At 39.4% G+C, this 18,340-nt stretch overlaps 1 protein-coding gene across 1 annotated transcript in view; it reads left to right on the plus strand.

Annotated features, from left to right (window-relative positions):
- Nucleotides 1-449: 449 nt before the first annotated feature.
- Nucleotides 450-18,340, plus strand: part of ITK (IL2 inducible T cell kinase) — a 62,945-nt gene continuing 45,054 nt past the window's right edge. Inside the window, exon 1 of the mRNA XM_081500457.1 lies at nucleotides 450-697. Within this exon, the coding sequence (XP_081356583.1) occupies nucleotides 560-697 (138 nt within the window). The 5' untranslated portion in view covers nucleotides 450-559. The remainder of the gene's footprint in view (nucleotides 698-18,340) is intronic.

Below are 18,340 nucleotides of genomic sequence, written 5' to 3' on the forward strand. Positions count from 1 at the left end.
CATCTTCCAGACAGGATCGCACCCTGCTGACATCTTGATTTTAGCCCAATGAGATCCATTTTGCATTTCTGAACCACAGAACAATAAATTCACAAAGCACTAAACTTGTTGTAATTTAAAAAGCCAACAGAAAACTAATATACAGCCCATGTCCCTCGACTCCAAAGCATATGTTCCTACCCCTTGTGCTAATGGGGCTTAACTGGTAGATGGGCTAAACCAAGAACTATAAAGATTGAACTCTAATCAGTCATATCATTTTGAGTCTAAGGTTTTTCAAATATTTCTAAACCATACAGCAAAGGGTATGCATAATTTTTACATATGCCTCATAGTTTTGTGAATTTCGAAAGGATGTGGTTATGGGCTTTGACATCAGAAGAGAAGCTCCGCGATGTTGACTGAACGTTGATAGAGAGATAATATTGGAGGCAAGTTGCCTTTGAACCGCTCTCTGAAGGTCAACTGCCTCCCCATCGCATTCCTTGCCCTGAAGCTGTTTCCTCTGGTTGTGCTGAGGGGTGATGCGCAAGGTGCATCACTTTTCAAGAATTGGATCATGAACAACTTTATCCTCCTGGAAGAGCAGCTCATCAAGAAATCCCAGCAAAAGAGAAGAACTTCTCCTTCAAACTTTAAAGTCCGATTCTTTGTTTTAACTAAAACCAGCCTGGCATACTTTGAGGACCGTCATGGGGTATGTGATCACTCTGTTTTGTCTATTTTTAAAATAGCATTTTAAGTTAGACAGGGCTGAATCATGAAGATATACATAGAATAAAATAAGAGCACGGAAAACACAGATGTGCTTGTTATAACAACCTAAAAAGTATAGTAAGAGTAATTGGGAGAGAACGTGGAGAGTAGTCAAGAAAGGGTAATTGTATTTGGTGATTTCAGTAAAGAGTAAGTTTATTGCTCATTAGCTTGTCTTTCCTCTATAAGGTTAAGTTTAACTTTTAACTGTTATTTTATTTGGCAAATGAAATGGTTAAGTGATGGGTCCCATTCAACATTTTTATAGATTCAGTTTTATCTTTCTCAATATCATCACTCACCTGACATTTGGAATAATAGTCTCTGGGCATTTAATTGTCTAAAATTTACAAAGCCCAGTAGTAAACCTCTTCATCCCTTGGAGAACTTCCCAGGAGACTAGGGTTATCACACACAAAATATAATGCAGTACAGACCAGCAGTTCTTACCAGATGATTACAGCTGCTTAGTTAAGTCAGTCTTTATATTTCTAAAGATATTCTTATATACCATAACATCAGTAATAATAAGAGCAACACAAATAATCACAACAATGCAGTTTGGTACAAAAAGCACTGGAAGAGGGGTCAGGGGACCAAACTCCACTTTCCTCTAGGTGAGTTAGCCTCAGCGAATATCTCTGCATCAAGTTCTTTCTTGATAAAATGAAAGGACTGGAAACACCACCTACAACATTCCTTTCTTCTTTAAAATCCTTTGTTTCTATGAAGTAGCACTTGTACAGCCCATCTCAGCAATTTTTTGAAGCATGTTTGCCTTCTTGCTGTATCACTGTATTATTTTTCTGTCATCAGGGAGGTAGCAAAAACAACATTAGGTGCTTGATGGTCACTTAGAGACAAAGGCACTCTGATTCTTGGCAGGACTGAACTTAGTAGGTGTAGGCATGAGTTTGGGTCTTTTGAGAGCTGGGATTTGAAGTGTTCAATGATATGGGGTCTTGAAAGAGGCCAGGCCAGGTATGGAGCTACAAATGCCTGAACTTCTAAGCTGCTGGCAAAATAATACTGCCTGTTTTTTAGAGGTGAAAAGACACGCTTGTCTTAGGTAGATTCTTACTGATAATAATCCACCAATCAGTCAGGAAGAATACGGAATTACTTACATGCAAGGCCCCTTTAGTAGGTATTCAATATGTATTCTTTGACTAAATTAACGAAGGGCCAACAGCCAAGTTTTCAACTTGGAGGATTCATCATTTAGAGCTGATTAATCATATGACCTCAGTCAATTTTTTTTCAATCGTGAATGGGACATTAGAAGCTCTTGTTTCATGTTTAAAGAGTTTTCGTTTACATTTAAATATTTTTTCGAAGTCCATTTTGTAGTTTTCACCAATTTTTTTCCCCAACTCAACATTCAACATAGTATCATCTCATGTAGTTAGTACTGATTGTTTCTGAGCATAATTATTGCTTGTGAACTGTTTGGTTGTGAGTTCTGTACAATGGTATTTGCAGATAGTCATACAAAAAAAAATCTTGATTCAGAATTTTGTTGGTTATAATTTGCATGTAGACAATGTTGTAAAAATTACTCAGTTTCTTCATTCGAGCATTATGAAAATTCTAGGACAATTAATTCATCCTGGGGAGCCCTGAGCTATAGTTTTTAACATTTCCATGTGGGATACAGCAGATACATGTTTCACAAACATCAAATTTCTTATTTTCTAATGCCTATGCTTTATATTCATAAATAACATTTAAAAAGCATTTCTTTAAATATTATAGGAATTTACTGATTATAAAAATTTTCAAAGTTACTGAAAAAGACAAGATATATTAGTTATTATTATTTATTCTCTATGTGACATTCCATTGCTTAGAGCCATCAATTTGCACACAGGAGTGCATTGTTCATTGCCCATAAATGATAATAGTATTACACCTGTGGGAATAAAAGGTTTTAAGCATTTTTTTAAATTTATTTTTTAAAGTGAAAACTCAGTTTTGCCATTTGTAAAATGGATGTGATAATAGTATTCACTTCATGGGGGAAAAATGGTGAAAATTAAAAGAGGATGTATTTAAATAGACCTATCTGAAAATCACCATTTTGGTAGATAACAAAAAAAGGTCATATATTGGCAATTTCATATAGTTCAACTTAATATATAAAGAACTGAGCATAAGTCCTGTTACCTAGTAAACACATAATAAGATTTAGCTACTATTTTTATCATCATTATATCTGTAAAGGAGAATGTAGAGTGGCATGACATAATCATTTCAAATGAAGGGAAGTAATAAGGATTCTTCAAAGTCAGGCTAACATCAGGGTCCTGGGTTCCCTCTCTTCCATGACTCAATACATGTGTGTGGGGCGAGATATACGTGCATCATGAGATGTATGATGTTGGGTCAACATGTCCCCTCTCTGGGTCTCAGATTCTTTATCTTTTTTCTTATTTATAAAATTCTGTTCATTGCAGCTCTAAAATTCTGTGGATTTATGACATATGAAAACAATTCTTCCACATATTCAGGAACAAATACTGTTAAAATAAGTATATTTTTTCCTAACTTCAAATTGCCATGCCCATTGTCATTATACTACATCCTTATTGAGCATTTTGTTTTAACATGGATTTAGATCTTTTATCATATGCCTGTTTGCCTTGAGATGTGCAAGTGTTTGCAGTGGGGCCAGGAAGCCCCTTCATCATGCTGGAGTAGTGGGCCAAAAAGAAGCAGAGAGTTGGCAGGTGGCAGCTTGCTGGCAGCCGTGATTTCAGACTCTCCCCTGTGCCTGCCAATATCTTAGCAAAGTGGTCCCTGTTGTCCTCTTTAACAGAGGACAAGGAAAAATGAGGGTCCATCTGCTAAATGCCTAATAATCACTGTAATGGCAGTGGCAGTAGAGAATATGGGAGAGCCTTTGTTTGTAGTGTTTGCCAATTTCTGTAGTGTAAATACTCCCATCAAGATCAATTTCAAACTACTAATGTAAAGTCTACTAGCTGACAGAATTCCTGAAAATTTAGCAATCGGCTCTCATGGGCCAACACAAGCAGGCTCCAGCACATCACAGGCAGGCTAAAATAAAAATAAACTCCTGGGAGGTAGCGACCTGAACAACGTGCTTAGTTGCACAGGACTGATATCAGATCCTTTTTAGGGGTAAAAGAGAGAAATGGTGGGCCTCAGGCACTCTGAGTAAGCACAGGATGGGAGGGGTAACACAGATAGGAGACAAGTGTCACAGAATGGTGAGGCCAGAATAGTCAGCTAGTGGCGGGTTCAAATGGTGCTTCTTTCACTTTCTAGATGTGGGATCTCAAGCAACACACTTAACCTCTTTAAGTCTCTGTTTCTTATTTATAAAGTAATGACCCCAGCACTATCTGCTTCAACCAGTGTTGAGTATTTCATGAGAAAAGTATGCTGTAAGCTTGGTACTTACAGGACCATCTTGATATTCTGAAAGGCCCTCAGGAAAAAAGGAAAGGTTTCCCTATTTTAATGACTCACTGCACCTTAAGAATCAAGTTTGCCGTGGTCACTGTGGCACAGGAACCATTACCATTTAAATAAGACAGGAAAAATAGTCAAAATCACCATTCTAGTCAATGTGTGGATAAGCTGACTACCCTCAAGGATACTTCCCTTTTAGCCTACTGATACAGTGGCAGAAACATCTTTGTAATATGCATCCTTCCTAAATTAAAGATGGCAGGTGGGGAGAGTATCCACCCTCCTTGCTTCTGGCAGCAGTATTGCACAGAGGTCAAAAACGCAGCTTCTGGTGTCAGATTTGGGTCAAATAGCAGCTTTACCACTTAAGAGCTGTGTGGCTTTGCAAAGGTTGCTTAATGCTGTGTGACCCTCCTTAAGGCTATTTACCTGTTATAAAATGATCACTCCTCAATTTTTTTAAATGAGATGAATGTCATCATTATTTTAATAATAACAGCAACTAATATTTACTATTTACTATTGTCAGTCACTATGCTAAATGAATTATTTCACCTAATCCTTATACCTACCTTGTAAGTTAGGAACTACCATTACCTCAATTAACAGAGCATATAATTGAGGCAAAGAGAATTTAAATAACTCCCTTATGTCTCCAGAGGTAACACAGCCTCCTTGATGAACAGTTCTTATCACTATGAACAGTTGTTGCTCTTAGGCAATTGGGGTCTCCACTGGGTTATTACAAAGTATGTAATGCCTTCTTGCTCTAGAGTCCTCCATGTAAAGGGCAGTCTTGAAAATCAGCAACCACACCACATAGGCCTTCTGCAATGAAATATGTGATGAGCCCTATCATTTCCACATACAATCCAGGACAAATCTTTGTCTTCTTCCACTTCTGGGAGCTTCTACCACATGTCCAAACTTTGGTGCTGAAAGTTCCTCTAGGATCTGTCCACTTCTCTCCATTTCCTAGAGTCACCTTCTTTATGGAAGCTGCCAGCATCTCTCACCTGGGATTGTTGCCACCTCCTAATGGTCTCCATGCACCCACTATACCTTCTCCCTGCACCCCTGTTTCCTATCCCTGCACCCATTATACCCTCCCCACCACCACTCCATTCCCCACAAGGAAGCCAGGGTAAGCTTTTCATGTGGTGACTGTGGACTATGATCATGTCCTGATGACCCTCATCAGAAGCTGGCATGTCCCTTCAGTGGTTCTCCCTTTACCCTGAGAGTGGACACCAGAATCTATCACACTGTCTCCTCCATCCCAGTTCATGCTCCTTTGATACTCTCTCACTAAGTGCCAACCACGGGAAATTTTCTTCAACTTTAAGACCTCCGTTTTCAATGTCGCTTGCTTGAAGGAGCCTTCCTTCATTTCCCCAGCCTAGGTCATCTTTTCTTATGCTTTGCCACAACAGCAGACACCTTTCTTTCAGCGTGCATGCCAAAGTTATAATTATCTATTTATTAATGAGATTATTGTGCTAATGTCATTCCCCTACCCTACCCTCCATTAGACTATAAGCTTTACAAGAGCTGATGCCCAATTTGCTAAAGATAGCATCACCAGTGTCTACCACAGTGCCTGGTACATATTATTCGCTCATTCAAAATTTGTGAAAGAAAGAAAGGAAGGTGGGAACCAAGGAGGAAGGAAGGGTACAAGGTATAGATACAGTTGCAGAGGTTAAAGTTATACACATGGTCCCTTAACAGAACAAGGCTCAGCACCAAAAGAGTTGAGAACAAAACTAGTGATACAAGACTTCAAACAGGCAATTCCTGGGTGCAGGGGTAAATAAACAGAACTCCCTGGAGGTAGCAGTTCATGGCCTAGCCTTGAAAGATGAAGAGGAGGATTCAGGAGGTTGGAGTTTTAAGATTTGGGTCAGAGACACAAGTGAAAACCAACAGGTGGGCCAGTCACCCCTCCCACCTCCTTTTAGGAGAATCAAGCAACTCTGCTCTCTTTCACCCTCCACCCTGTCTTACCCTTCCATCCTTCCCTTTTACAGCTAAACCCTTTGTAGATAATATTCTCAGAGCTACCCCAGTATTTTTGCTTGAGACATTCACCACTCATGGTCTCTCTTCACTTCATTCCTATGTGACTGAGTTGCCTTCTGGCTCAGCTCCCACTGACACTCAAGACTCCATACAATCTACTATCCACACACCTAGAACAGACTTTTAAAATGAGAAATCAGATACTGTGCCCTGCTTTAAATCCCACTGTGACTGTTTAGACTATTTAAATTAATTCTCAACCATGGTCTACAAGACTCGTCATCCATGGCCCCTACCAGCCTCTCAGATTCATTTCTTCTGGTCCCTTCATCCATCATGCTTCTATCATATCTGCCATCTTTCTACACCTTGAGCACCCCAAGCTGTGCCTCCTGATAGGGCCTTTGTACTGAGGCAGGACTAGGGTGAGAGACACTCAAGGGGGCACTCACTTTTAGGTCCTGCAAGGGCAGGGTCATTGCACTAACTACTCTCACTGTCTGGAACACTCCAGATTTTTGCAAGATTGGTTCTTTATTATTTTTCATCTCTTTAAATATTTTCCCAGAATCTTGTTTCTTTTTTTTTCTTTTACAATCCATGGATACGTCAATACCTCAGTATCTGTACTTTTGATTGGGTTTATTGATGTGTATGCTGCCCTGTTTATTTTCTGTCTCTACATTCACTGGAAGGTCACTTTCATGACCGACTGCCTCACTCATCCCTGTATCACCAGCATCTAGTAAAGTGCTGAGCATGTAGTAGGTGGTCAATAAATATCCAGGGAATAAATGAAGGTCACATAACTCACGCTGATTTCAGAAGAGCATCTGTGAGCTAGAAATGTGGGCCTGGCCAAGTAAGGCAAAGAAAAGTTAAGAACCCAAAGCAAAGTACTTTGCAATTCAGGCCACTCAAAGCAAAGGATGTGTGGTTTTGATGTCTGCATTAACAGAGTTTCTTTGAGAATTGATTTTTGTGTGTGATGGAATGTTGATGTCTTATGGAGATAGCCACTGGATAGAGAATTCTTGTTTTAGAAGCAGATACTCACAGGTTAAAATAAGATTCGATTCTGACTGCTCAGAGACTGGTGCATCCATTAATCAGTTTCTGCAGTAGAAATAGGGCACAGGGCAAGACTGTACATGTGAGGGCTTTGTTCCTGACTCAGTCTGGAAGAAAGTTTTAGCTGGAAAGCCCAAGAGTTCAGTTTCTTGAACCATGAGATCTGTGTAATGATGTGATGTCTTTATCTCAAACTCAGAAATGGACCCTACAGAAAACCATTTTAAAGCTTTTCTCAAATTCTAAGGGTCAAATAAAATGGTAATCTTCAGCTGGCAATAAATTCTTCCACTCATCAATAGGTTTTAGGCCTACTGAAAAAAGTAGATCTTCCAGAACCTAATTTTCATCCAGAGATTAGTTTGAATTCACCTTCAAGTATTTGTGGGTCTCACTTCAAGTGATCCAGAGGAAGAAACAGAAGCTCTGATATGGTTTTCCACACATATAAAATTCAGCTCCTTGAAACTCAATAAGGTTGTTGGTATTTTAATAAAATAAGAATCTGATCCAAACTCTTATTTTGTCATATAATTCCCATTAACTTAAAGTCATTTCTAAGTAGACTTCTCAATACAGTTTCCTTTTTTTATATTTAAAAGTCACAGAAATTATACCTGCTTATTACAAAATATTCAAATATGAGACTTTCCTCTCTAAAATGACATATATTTGTGCCAAAGTTTTATTATTATTATTAAATTAACACTGGATCAAGGAACTGTTTCTATTTTGATATACATAGATTTATTCATTTGTTTGGCAAACATTTCCTGTGTACCTGCTATGTGCTGGGTGCCTTGCTAGAGACTAGGAACACAGTGGTAAGTAAAAGAGACAAGGTACCTGACCTCATGCTTATACTCTAGTGGAGGAAACGGACAACAAGCAAGTATACAAATACAGAGAGCAGATATAGACTGTTTGAGATTCAACGGAAAGATTAAGTGGTTGCTGGGACCAAGTGGGAAGAGTGGTCAAAGAAGAAACTTCCGTCTAGGCTGAAGCTTGAAGAATGAGAAAGAGTCAGCCAAGTGAAGAAATGGAGAAGAGCACTCCAGGGAGTGTGAAGTCTCACGGTAGGAAAAGACCCGGCCTGTTGAACACACAGAGTTCAAGAGCCCCTTTCTTATATCTTACAGCATCCTTCTTCCGGGGAAACTTGGCCTAGAATCATCCTACTCCATATTTTGGTGGAAAAAGGCCTGATGTACCAACACTGAGAACCTCAGACTAACACTGAGCTTGGGTGGTATTTAACAGCAAAGACTGAAAACAAGTTAGAATCAGGTTAAATCCACTTCAGTTAATCTCCTGAGACAGAGCAGCAAACCTTCACATCTCCATTCTGTTAAAAACAATTGATGAAACAATTATACGCAATCATTCTCCAAAACTCTTTTGTCTAAAGACATGAATTTACTGTCTCTGTGAGGATGATCTTTATTCTCATGCAGATATAAATTTTATGTAGTTATAATGCATGAAAATATTTATTCTTCCATTTTTTTCTTTTTCTATTATCCTTTTTAGATACATTTCCATTTGTGGACTCCAAAGTAATAATTTTTCTCAAGTATATATATTTTTTTTTAATAAATTTATTTATTTTAGTTGGGGGCTAATTACTTTACAATATGGTAATAGTTTTTGCCATACATTGACATGAATCAGCCATGGGTTTACATGTGTTCCCCTTCCTGGACCCCCCACCCACCTTCCTCCCCATCCCATCCCTCTGGGTCATCCCACTGCCCCGGCCCTGAGCCCTTGTCTCATGCATCGAACATGGAATGGTGTTCTGTTTCACATATGATAATATACATGTTTCAATGCTATTCTCCCAGAACGTCCCACCCTCACCTTCTCCCTCAGAGTCCATAAAATTGTTCTATGCATCTGTGTCTCTTATTCTGTCTCGCATATAGGGTTATCGTTACCATCTTTCAAATTCCATATATATGCATTAGTATACTGTATTGTTGTTTTTCTTTCTGGCTTACTTCACTTTGTATAATGGGCTCCAGTTTCATCCATCTCAGTAGAACCGATTCAAATGTATTTTTTTTAATGGCTGAGTAATATTCCATTGTGTATATGTACCACAGCTTCCTTAGTATATGTTTTTTAAAATAATCAAGTTGCTCATGTCAGAGATATACTTATCTATTTTCTGTACTGAACACATTGACAGACTTATCTATCATCTGCTATGTGACTTGCAGGTTGTTTTCAGATGCGGTGAAAATGCTTTAAAATAATAGTATACCTAATATAGAACAGTCTGCTTTTTAAAATGCCTTCTTACGATAGAGTTATGTGGGATGCATCACAGGATAGCATTTTCTGATCTCTACCATTCATTGTTACATAATCTTCCAAAGAGACTGAAGCAATGCTTGGAACCACCAAAGAGAAGATTATGTTTCTAAGAAGAAACTAATAAAAACAAAAGAATCCCATTGTTGTGGTGATCTTCAAATACACTATTTTCATAGGTTTTGAATGTTATAGTGAGAGAGAGGGGAAAATATAATATTCCACGCATGGGTAAGTTTATTTGATTTAAAGTAAGTCTATGTATATGTAGATGAACCCACTCCCTACATAGTAGGAATGAAGGAGTGGCCAAAACCGCCTACTCCACCAGGTATTAATCTCCCTAGATGATGATCTTAGAGCATCTGAAAGGTTTACATGAATGAGCTCTTTGGGTTAGATCATCAAGCGTCTTTATCAAAATGCAAATGAAATACAGGGGCGTATCACATAAGCCATTTTTAACTGCTTTGTAGAGGCCAACTCTAATTTTAGATAGGGCCTCCGGAACTGAAACTCTCCGGCAGACCATAATTATGGAATTCTTGAAAAGTGGGATGAGGTGAGAAAGCAACGACACAGCGGCTTAATGGGGATCCGGTTCTGATTAACCTGGGTTACTTTGTTCAAGTGCTTCTTCTATCTGGGATTTGGTTATCTTGCCTGTAGTGTCAAAGGATTGGACTAGATCAAAGTTTCAAAAGTTTTCTAAGCATGGAGCCCCCTTTTAGTACAGCATTATATGTGCTATTCCCATTCATGTACATGAAGCAAAAGAGGAAGTATTCTAGTTTAAGCAAGAACAAGGTAGGCTGTCCCTACCCTCTTGGCCTTACCTTTGACCAGCAAGTATCACCTAGGTGCTTCCAATTCTATCATTTCAGTCTCCCGAGGCTGTAAATTGAATAGTAGAAATGAAAAGATAAAAGCTAGTTGAGAAAGTCATTTCACCTTGAAGCCTCATCTCTAACATAAAAAGTTGGACTGAATGATCTCTAAAGACCCTTCCAGCTCAAAAGAAGTGGAAACTATGTGATGGTATCTCACTGCCAGTGATATTAGGAATTCACAAACAGACATGGAGATTAGTTAAATATGGAAATCTTTCCAGGAAGTAATATATCTAAGAGATGATTAATAACTGTATGACCGATAAAAAGGCATGTTATCAAAATCCAAGCATGAACCCAAGAATGCATCCTAAAAAAGAAGGCCGTCATTTCAGATGTAACCAATGTACAATTCAGAACAATGTGAGCCAATATCTAATGAGTCCTTGCTGAGTACCAGGGCACCAAATTAAGTGCTTTAAATGTATCATAGAAATATTCACAATAACCATTTGCAGTAGGTCCAATTTTTATCCCCATTGTATTGAAGAGGAAACAAAGGCTTGAAGAAGCTAAATATCTTTTCTTAGGTCAGACATCTGGGACAAATATTAAAATTGGATTAAGAGTTCTACAATGAGTATTCTCAGATGTAGACTTGTTTGGGTCTGAGAAGTCATGTAATAGAAGCTATGGTGGCTGAGAAGGGAGAGTTGGGACAAGGACTCACTGGTGAGTTTCCAGTACTGTTTAATGGAGTTCCTGAACAGGGAGCAGTAGGACTGCTCCTGTCAGCCTAGCAGACCTGCATGAATGACAACACAACAGCAGCAGCAGCAGCAGCAGCAGCAGCCTGCAACAATGACCACGAGGAGAGGACTGAACTTGCTCCTCTGGACTTTTCTCGTTTAGCTTCACAATTCTTTGAAGGAGATAAAAGCCAAGATCTGTTTTAGAGAGGAAGCAATCAAGATACAGGGAAGTGAAGCCATTTGTCCAAGGTCACAATAGTGGCATGAGAACAAAAGCAACAACTTCCCTTGGGATCCGTGATTCCTAGTAGTTTGATCCCACACTACTTTCCTGCCTGAAAACAGCCATCAGAATCAACTTATCAGTTCTTCCAACGATACTTTACTTTTAATTTAATTTACTTATTTTTGGCTTCACTGGGTCTATGTTGCTTGGTGTGGGCTTTGTCTAGTTGTGGCGAGCAGGAGTTACTCTCTAGATGCAGTGCTCATTGAGGTGGCTTCTTGTGGGGGAGTCCAGGCTCTGGAGCGCAGGCTCCAGTAGGGTGGCGTGTGGTCTCCAGTAATGTGGTGCGTGGGATTAGATGCTCCACAGCATATGGAATCTTCCTGGACCAAGGATCGAACCCATGTCCCCTATGCTGGGAGGCGGATTCTTATCCACTGTGCCATCAGGGAAGTCCTACAATGATACTTTATGTGTACATATGTAAATACAAATAAATTTTCTTTTCCCCGGCCCCCCCCAACTTCTTATACAATGGTAGCGTATTCTACCTGGGCTTCCCTGGGGGCTCAGATGGTAAAGAATCTGCCTGCAATGCAGGAGACTCAGGTTCGATCCCTGGGTTGGGAAGATTCTCTGGAGAAAGGAATGACTACCCAATTCAGTATTCTTGCCTGGAGAATTCCATGGACAGAGGAGCCTGGTGGGCTCTACATAGGCCTCCTAGCTTTACTTTTGGTTGATTAGCAATACTTCTTAAAGATCAATCTATACTGTATACAAGGGGCTTATTTGTTGTTTTTTTCCCTTTGATTGCTTACTATTTTTTTGTACAGATAAAAAAATCATCTTGATGGACTTTTAGTCCATTTCCATTTTTTTTTGTCATTACAAACAGTGAGGAATGAATAATAACCTCATAGGTATCTCACTTTCTACATGTATAATTATGTCTACACAGGGGTTAACCAGGGGTGATTTTGCCCATCATTGGAAATGTCTGGAGAAAGTTTTGATTGTCATACCTGGGGAAGGAAGTGCTGCTGGCTTTGGTGAATGGAGCTAAGGATGCTAAGTACCCTACAAGACACAGAACAAACTCACAGAAAAGAATAATCCAGCCCAAAATGTTACTAAATGATAGTGCCAAGACTGAGTAGCCCTGGTCTATAGAAAACATTTCTAAAATTGGGATTGCTGTGTCAAAAGATATTTGCATCTCTTGTTTTGCTGAACATAACCAAATTAATCTCCAAGGAAGTTGTACTAGTCAACATTCTCTAGGGTCATGTGTGAAATGCTTGTTTTCTCAAAACCTCACTAACAGTATTATCATATGTTTTGATCTTTGCAAGTCTAATAGTCTTAGAAATAGTATCTCAGTAAAATTTATTTGCACTTCCATTACTATAGTGAATGAGCATCTTTTCATATATTTAAGAGTAATTTATATTCCTTTTACCCATTTTTCTATAATTTGTTAGTGTCTTCCATAATAATTTGGAGGAGCTCTTTATTAGCTAAAACCTTTGCGCAGACTAGTTTTCACTTTCCTTTTCATTGTCAAGAAATTGTTATCCACTTGCCAATCATTCTAGATAACTTATTCAAACCATTTCTGTTAAGAGTTTGTCATAGGGTCCACAAATATTACTTTCTGCTGCACATTTAGTTTTACCTGTTGTTCCCTCCATCAACCAAGTAACAAATGTTAATGGAACATCACCTTTTTAGATTTCCTAAAATCTAATGACATTGTTATCCATCTATATACTTTTGCTGCTAACTCTCCAGTGCTTGAAAAAGATACAGAAATATATTCTTTAAAGCTCTTTAAAAACTTGACATACCTTATTCTGGAAAGAAAGAAGGCTTTGAAAGACCACTCAAAGACCAGAGATGCTGAGAGACAAAATGTGCAGGACATCTTCAGGATCTACTCTGTACCACTTAGTTCTTGCTCTTAATTTCTACATTAAGTCCTTTTCTCTCTACCCACTTGTTTCAGGAAACTTAAACAAACCTTCTCTTTTAAGGCTAAGATCACTGCTATCATTGCTAAGAAGAATGAGGTTTAGAATCATTCTTGAGTTATTCTAGAATTCTAGAATTATCCAAGACAGATATATCATATAAGAGCACACAGAGCTGCTTTATTAATTTATGAAGAAGGTGGCTATCACTCAAGAAGAACATGAGAGGCAATGTCATGAACTTGAACCTCTATGGATACAAACGATCCATGTGGCAGGTGCTGCCTGGATGTCGCTGACTGTTGTTAATGGGGGCCTGAAGTTACAAGCATGAAGAGATTCACCATTTTGCACACCCAGCATGTGATATGTACCTCTTGGCCTTCTCCCATAGTCATCTGCCAAAATTGCATTACAGTGTAGTGTTTGTAAAATCTGTAACTGCTTTAAAACAGTACTTTTATTTTCCTGCTTAATAAATTTATATGCTCACTGCAAAAACTTGAAATATAGTAATATATAACTTACACTGCAAAAATCTGCCATGGTGTCATCCACAAAGGAGAACCAGGATAGCAGCATTCCTACCTGTACTATTTCTTTGATTATTGGACATATTATTATATATTTTATTATCTCTTTTCCTAAAAATGAGATGCTGCTCCATCTATTGCTCTAAATCTGCTTTTTACATTTTAATTGATATATTTTCCCTTCTGTATAGACTAACTTTACTCTGTTGATGGCTACAGAATGGTCACAAGATAGATGAACCATGGCTAACGTGACCATTTGTCTACTGGTAGATATTTAGGTTTCTCTAGACTTTTTAGTCTAATAAACAATGCCACAAGGAACATCCTTTTTCCTGTGTCTTTATATATCTTGAATAAATGTTTCCTTAGGATAGATCCTATAAGGCAAATGTATTCATTTATTTTAGATAACTGCTCTTATATACAATAAAAGAAATACATGCTTATGGTAAAACAGTGAAACTGTATAGAAGGACAAGAGGTGAAAAGAAAGACTCTCTTTCTACTTTCTACTCTCAAACTCAGAACTCCTCCCAGGAGTATCTGCTTTTAATAGTTTCTTGTGAGAAAATGCATTCATAATTTTAATAGACGGTCTCAAAATGCAACTGGAAACTGTACGAGAGTGTAGTCCTATTTCTTTTCTTATTTTCTTCTTCTTTTTTTTTTTTTGACAGTGGGGAGGAAGCAGGGGAGGGGGTAGGTAAAATCCTTTTATTTTCAGGTAGTCAGGGTGCTACTGCTAACAAGATGGCAGACTTTAAGGGAAGCCTGAGAATTTCCCCCACAGCACAACCAGCCTCATCATAAACCACAGTGTGAAAAGCTGAGTTGAGGAAAGCCACGACTAAAAGGTCTTGTGGAAAAAAGGAAAGACAAGAGGGCAGGTGTGGGATGGATCATAGTTTCCTGGCTTTAAGTCAATCCAGAAGCCTCAAAATCTGCTACCTTAGCTCCGGATTCTCCCAGAACTTTGAAGGTTTGTGGGAGTAAGGAGGTAGGTCCAAGGGAAGATAGGCTGTGAGAGGAGAAGAACCAGCAGCAGCTAGTTATAAATTACACTGGTATTCTAGAAGGTGCTGCTGTTTCCAGTGAGATGATGAAGATCTCATCTTTATCAGGTACCAAGTAGCTCAGGTCGTTATATACCTGAGTTGCAACTGTCAGCATCTCCATGACTCCCCGAGAACTAAATGATTAAGAAGACCTAAGAGAACTAAGCCCAGAGAACTGAGACAACTTGCCCAATATTACTTGTTCTTACAGGGATTCAAACCATGACTTTTCCAAGTTCTGAATCTCTTCTTTTCTTTCCTGCAACGTGAGGGTTTCCTTTGTTGTAAAAGACCAAAAGCTGCATTGGGAGACTGGGAGTGGATGCATGGGTTACCTCTAGCATGCTTTACGGAGATGAAATAATAATCCAGGAAAGCCCCTAAAACCAATCTTAGAACTGATAGCCCGCATTCTGGTTGGGGGAGGGGACAGCAACCCCCAAGTTTCACCTCACATGACATCAGTTTCCATTTCAATTGCATCATTGTGCCATTTTAGATAGGGGTAATGGCTGTACCACACCCCAGAAGAAGCAATGAGTGAAATTCTCAAAGTGCCTGGTTAACATCATCATCAGAAAGACTTCCTCATTTCAAAGTGTGTTAATCGCTCAGTCTTGTCTGGCTTTTTTTGACCCCATGGACTCTAGGCCGCCAGGGTCACCTGTCCATAGAATTTTCCAGGCAAGAATACTGGAGTGGATTGCTATTTCCTTCTCCGAGGTCATTTCAAGGAAACTCTGATAAAGGTAGCATGTGGCTTCTCCCTCCCCTTTGAAAAATAGTGGTTCCTTTTGAGCAACACTTTCTCAGATGATGCCTGAAATTTGATTGTCAAATCTCCCTCTGGGCTTAAGTCTCTAATATTTGTCCTAATCCAAACTTTTGTGAAACAAGCCATGCCTTAAACTATCAGGCAGTTAAACATTGCTGCTGCTGCTGCTGCTGTTAAGTCGCTTCAGTCATGTCCAACTCTGTGCGACCCCATAGACGGCAGCCCACCAGGCTCCCCTGTCCCTGGGATTCTCCAGGCAAGAATACTGGAGTGGGGTGCCACTGCCTTCTCCAGTGCATGAAAGGGAAAAGTGAAAGTGAAGTCACTCAGTCGTGTCTGACTCTTAGCGACCCCATGGACTGTAGCCTACCAGGCTCCTTCGTCCATGGGATTGTCCAGGCAAGAGTACTGGAGTGGGGTGCCATTGCCTTCTCCAAGTTAAACATTAGGTGAATGACTATTTGGGGAAGGTTTTGACAGCCCAGGGAAAGGGGAAGAAGAGAACTAAAGTCATCACATCTGCTAACGTGTGAGCAAATGTGACACAGTAGGGAGGACCAAGCAACAGGCCCCTTTTAAAGTTTTGTCCTGATTTTACAAATAATTGCCAAACAATTAACTCCAGAATGTCAAAATCACCCAAATGGTGGTTCCCATTACATATTTGCCTGAAAGAAAATCCCCAAAGAAAAGGTGAACACATAACGACAAGAGGGTGAAATCTTGTTCTGTGGGCACCATTTGGAGAAGGAAAGGAGAGGAAGTAACACTTTAAGTGGTTGATTTATCTTTTGAATGTAGGTTTACATAGTTCTTTCAAATCCTCTAGTTTAACCCAATGATTCAAGGACTGTTATTATTTTCACTTAAAAAAAGAACAAAAAGCAAGGCAACCAAAAAATTGGGACACTTGCCTGAGGTTGCACAGATAATCTGGCAGAAAGGGTCTGCCTGATGTGAAAGTTCTGTTTCTGTCCCACTCAGCCTCATCAGAGGAGAAAGTTGAAGTTCTGCTGTTTTCAGAAGGGTGGAGATGTCCTTTCATGGATAAAAGATATCTAGCTTCTTACTGATGTATCTGCTGGACTAGCTGAGCAGCTAAGGAGCCAATATTACACCAGCGAAGAGGGAGTTCTGTGCTCCCACTTTGAAATCCAACATAAGCACTGCACAACCAAACAGGGCAGAAACAAATCTCTGCTGGGTCACGGCTTGGAGGAATCAACCACACAACTGATTGTTCAGCATTAGGTTCAGGGAATAAAAGTCTTCTACATTAAATCAGGGCAGGTACAAAGCCATAAAGCAGTCATTAAGCACTCAGGTTCTTCAGTCATAGCATTGAGCTTGTACGCTCACTTATAAAAAGACTTGGCCCCTCTGAACTTCAAGGTCCTCACCTAAAAAATGGAGAAATAAGATCACAACCAAATAAGATGCCCTTTGAGTGCCTGAAGTATAGGAAATGCTCCCAAAATCTTTTGTTTTTCCCTGCCTTTCTTTGAAAGAAGGTCACAATCCAAAATTCCATTTCACATATTAATATAAAAAGAAAGGAGATATCAAAGACATTTTCACCAGCTCAACTTTGTACAATTATGTGGGCATCAAGCATCTTCTTGGATAGTGTTTGATACATGTCAGATGTCTGGGGTGAAACTCTGGAATAGGAGGACAGCTTTGAACGTGGCCTAGAAAAGAGACAAGGTCAAGTGAAGTTCTGTGATCTTTCACTCAGAGGGGTGCCTGTTTTACTTGGTGTCTCTCTTTCTCTGGTGGCTTTTGTGTGGTTTCCCTGTAAGGTTTTAGGCTGGCATTTTTCAGAAATAGCGCAGTTGTTTGGGATGATTACAGGCCGTCACCATTTCCCAGAGATGAAGTTGTGTTTAGCTTGCTGACTGGCCGTCCCCTGTGCCTGGCTCAGGGAAGGCACAGATTACCCTGCTGTTTACCACTTGGCAGATCTGAGGAGGCCTCAGGAATTGGAGAGACTGACCAAGCAGGAGAGACTGTGAGGGGGGAGCCTGGTCATTCCTTTGGGAATGAGACTGAGCTTTGATGATGGAACATGACATCCATTTCAACAGAAGGCTCACCTAACAGTCTCTAAATATCTATGTTGGAACTCAACAAATATTAAGAAGTCAAAGGAGATCATCTGAGTTTGGAGAAATCCTCCTTGGAAATCTTGAAGCCACACTGTCCAATAAGGTAGCTTCCAGTCATGTGTGGCGACTCATCACTTGTTGTGTGGAGAATCCAAATTGAGATGTCTTGTGAAATACACAATTTCAAAGACTTAGCCCTTAAATGTAATAGGTCTCAATTTTTTGTGTCAATGATGTGTAGAAATGATAATACTTAGAAACACAGGGTTAAACAAAGTACTGTGTTCTTAAAATTAATTATACTTTTTGCTATTTTTATTGTGGCTAATAGAAAATTTTAAACTCCCTATGTAGCTCTCACTATGTTTCTGTGGGCTAATTCTGCTTTAGAACTTCACATAGACTTCGGATCCCGATTTATCATTCCAGTTACTGTTTATGTCTACTTGATGCCCTGACTATGATGATCCCAGGCTATT

The sequence above is a fragment of the Giraffa tippelskirchi genome, chromosome 6 (genome assembly GCF_054371585.1).
Source record: "Giraffa tippelskirchi isolate mGirTip1 chromosome 6, T2T-mGirTip1v1.2.pri, whole genome shotgun sequence".
In the NCBI taxonomy this organism is placed as follows: domain Eukaryota; kingdom Metazoa; phylum Chordata; class Mammalia; order Artiodactyla; family Giraffidae; genus Giraffa; species Giraffa tippelskirchi.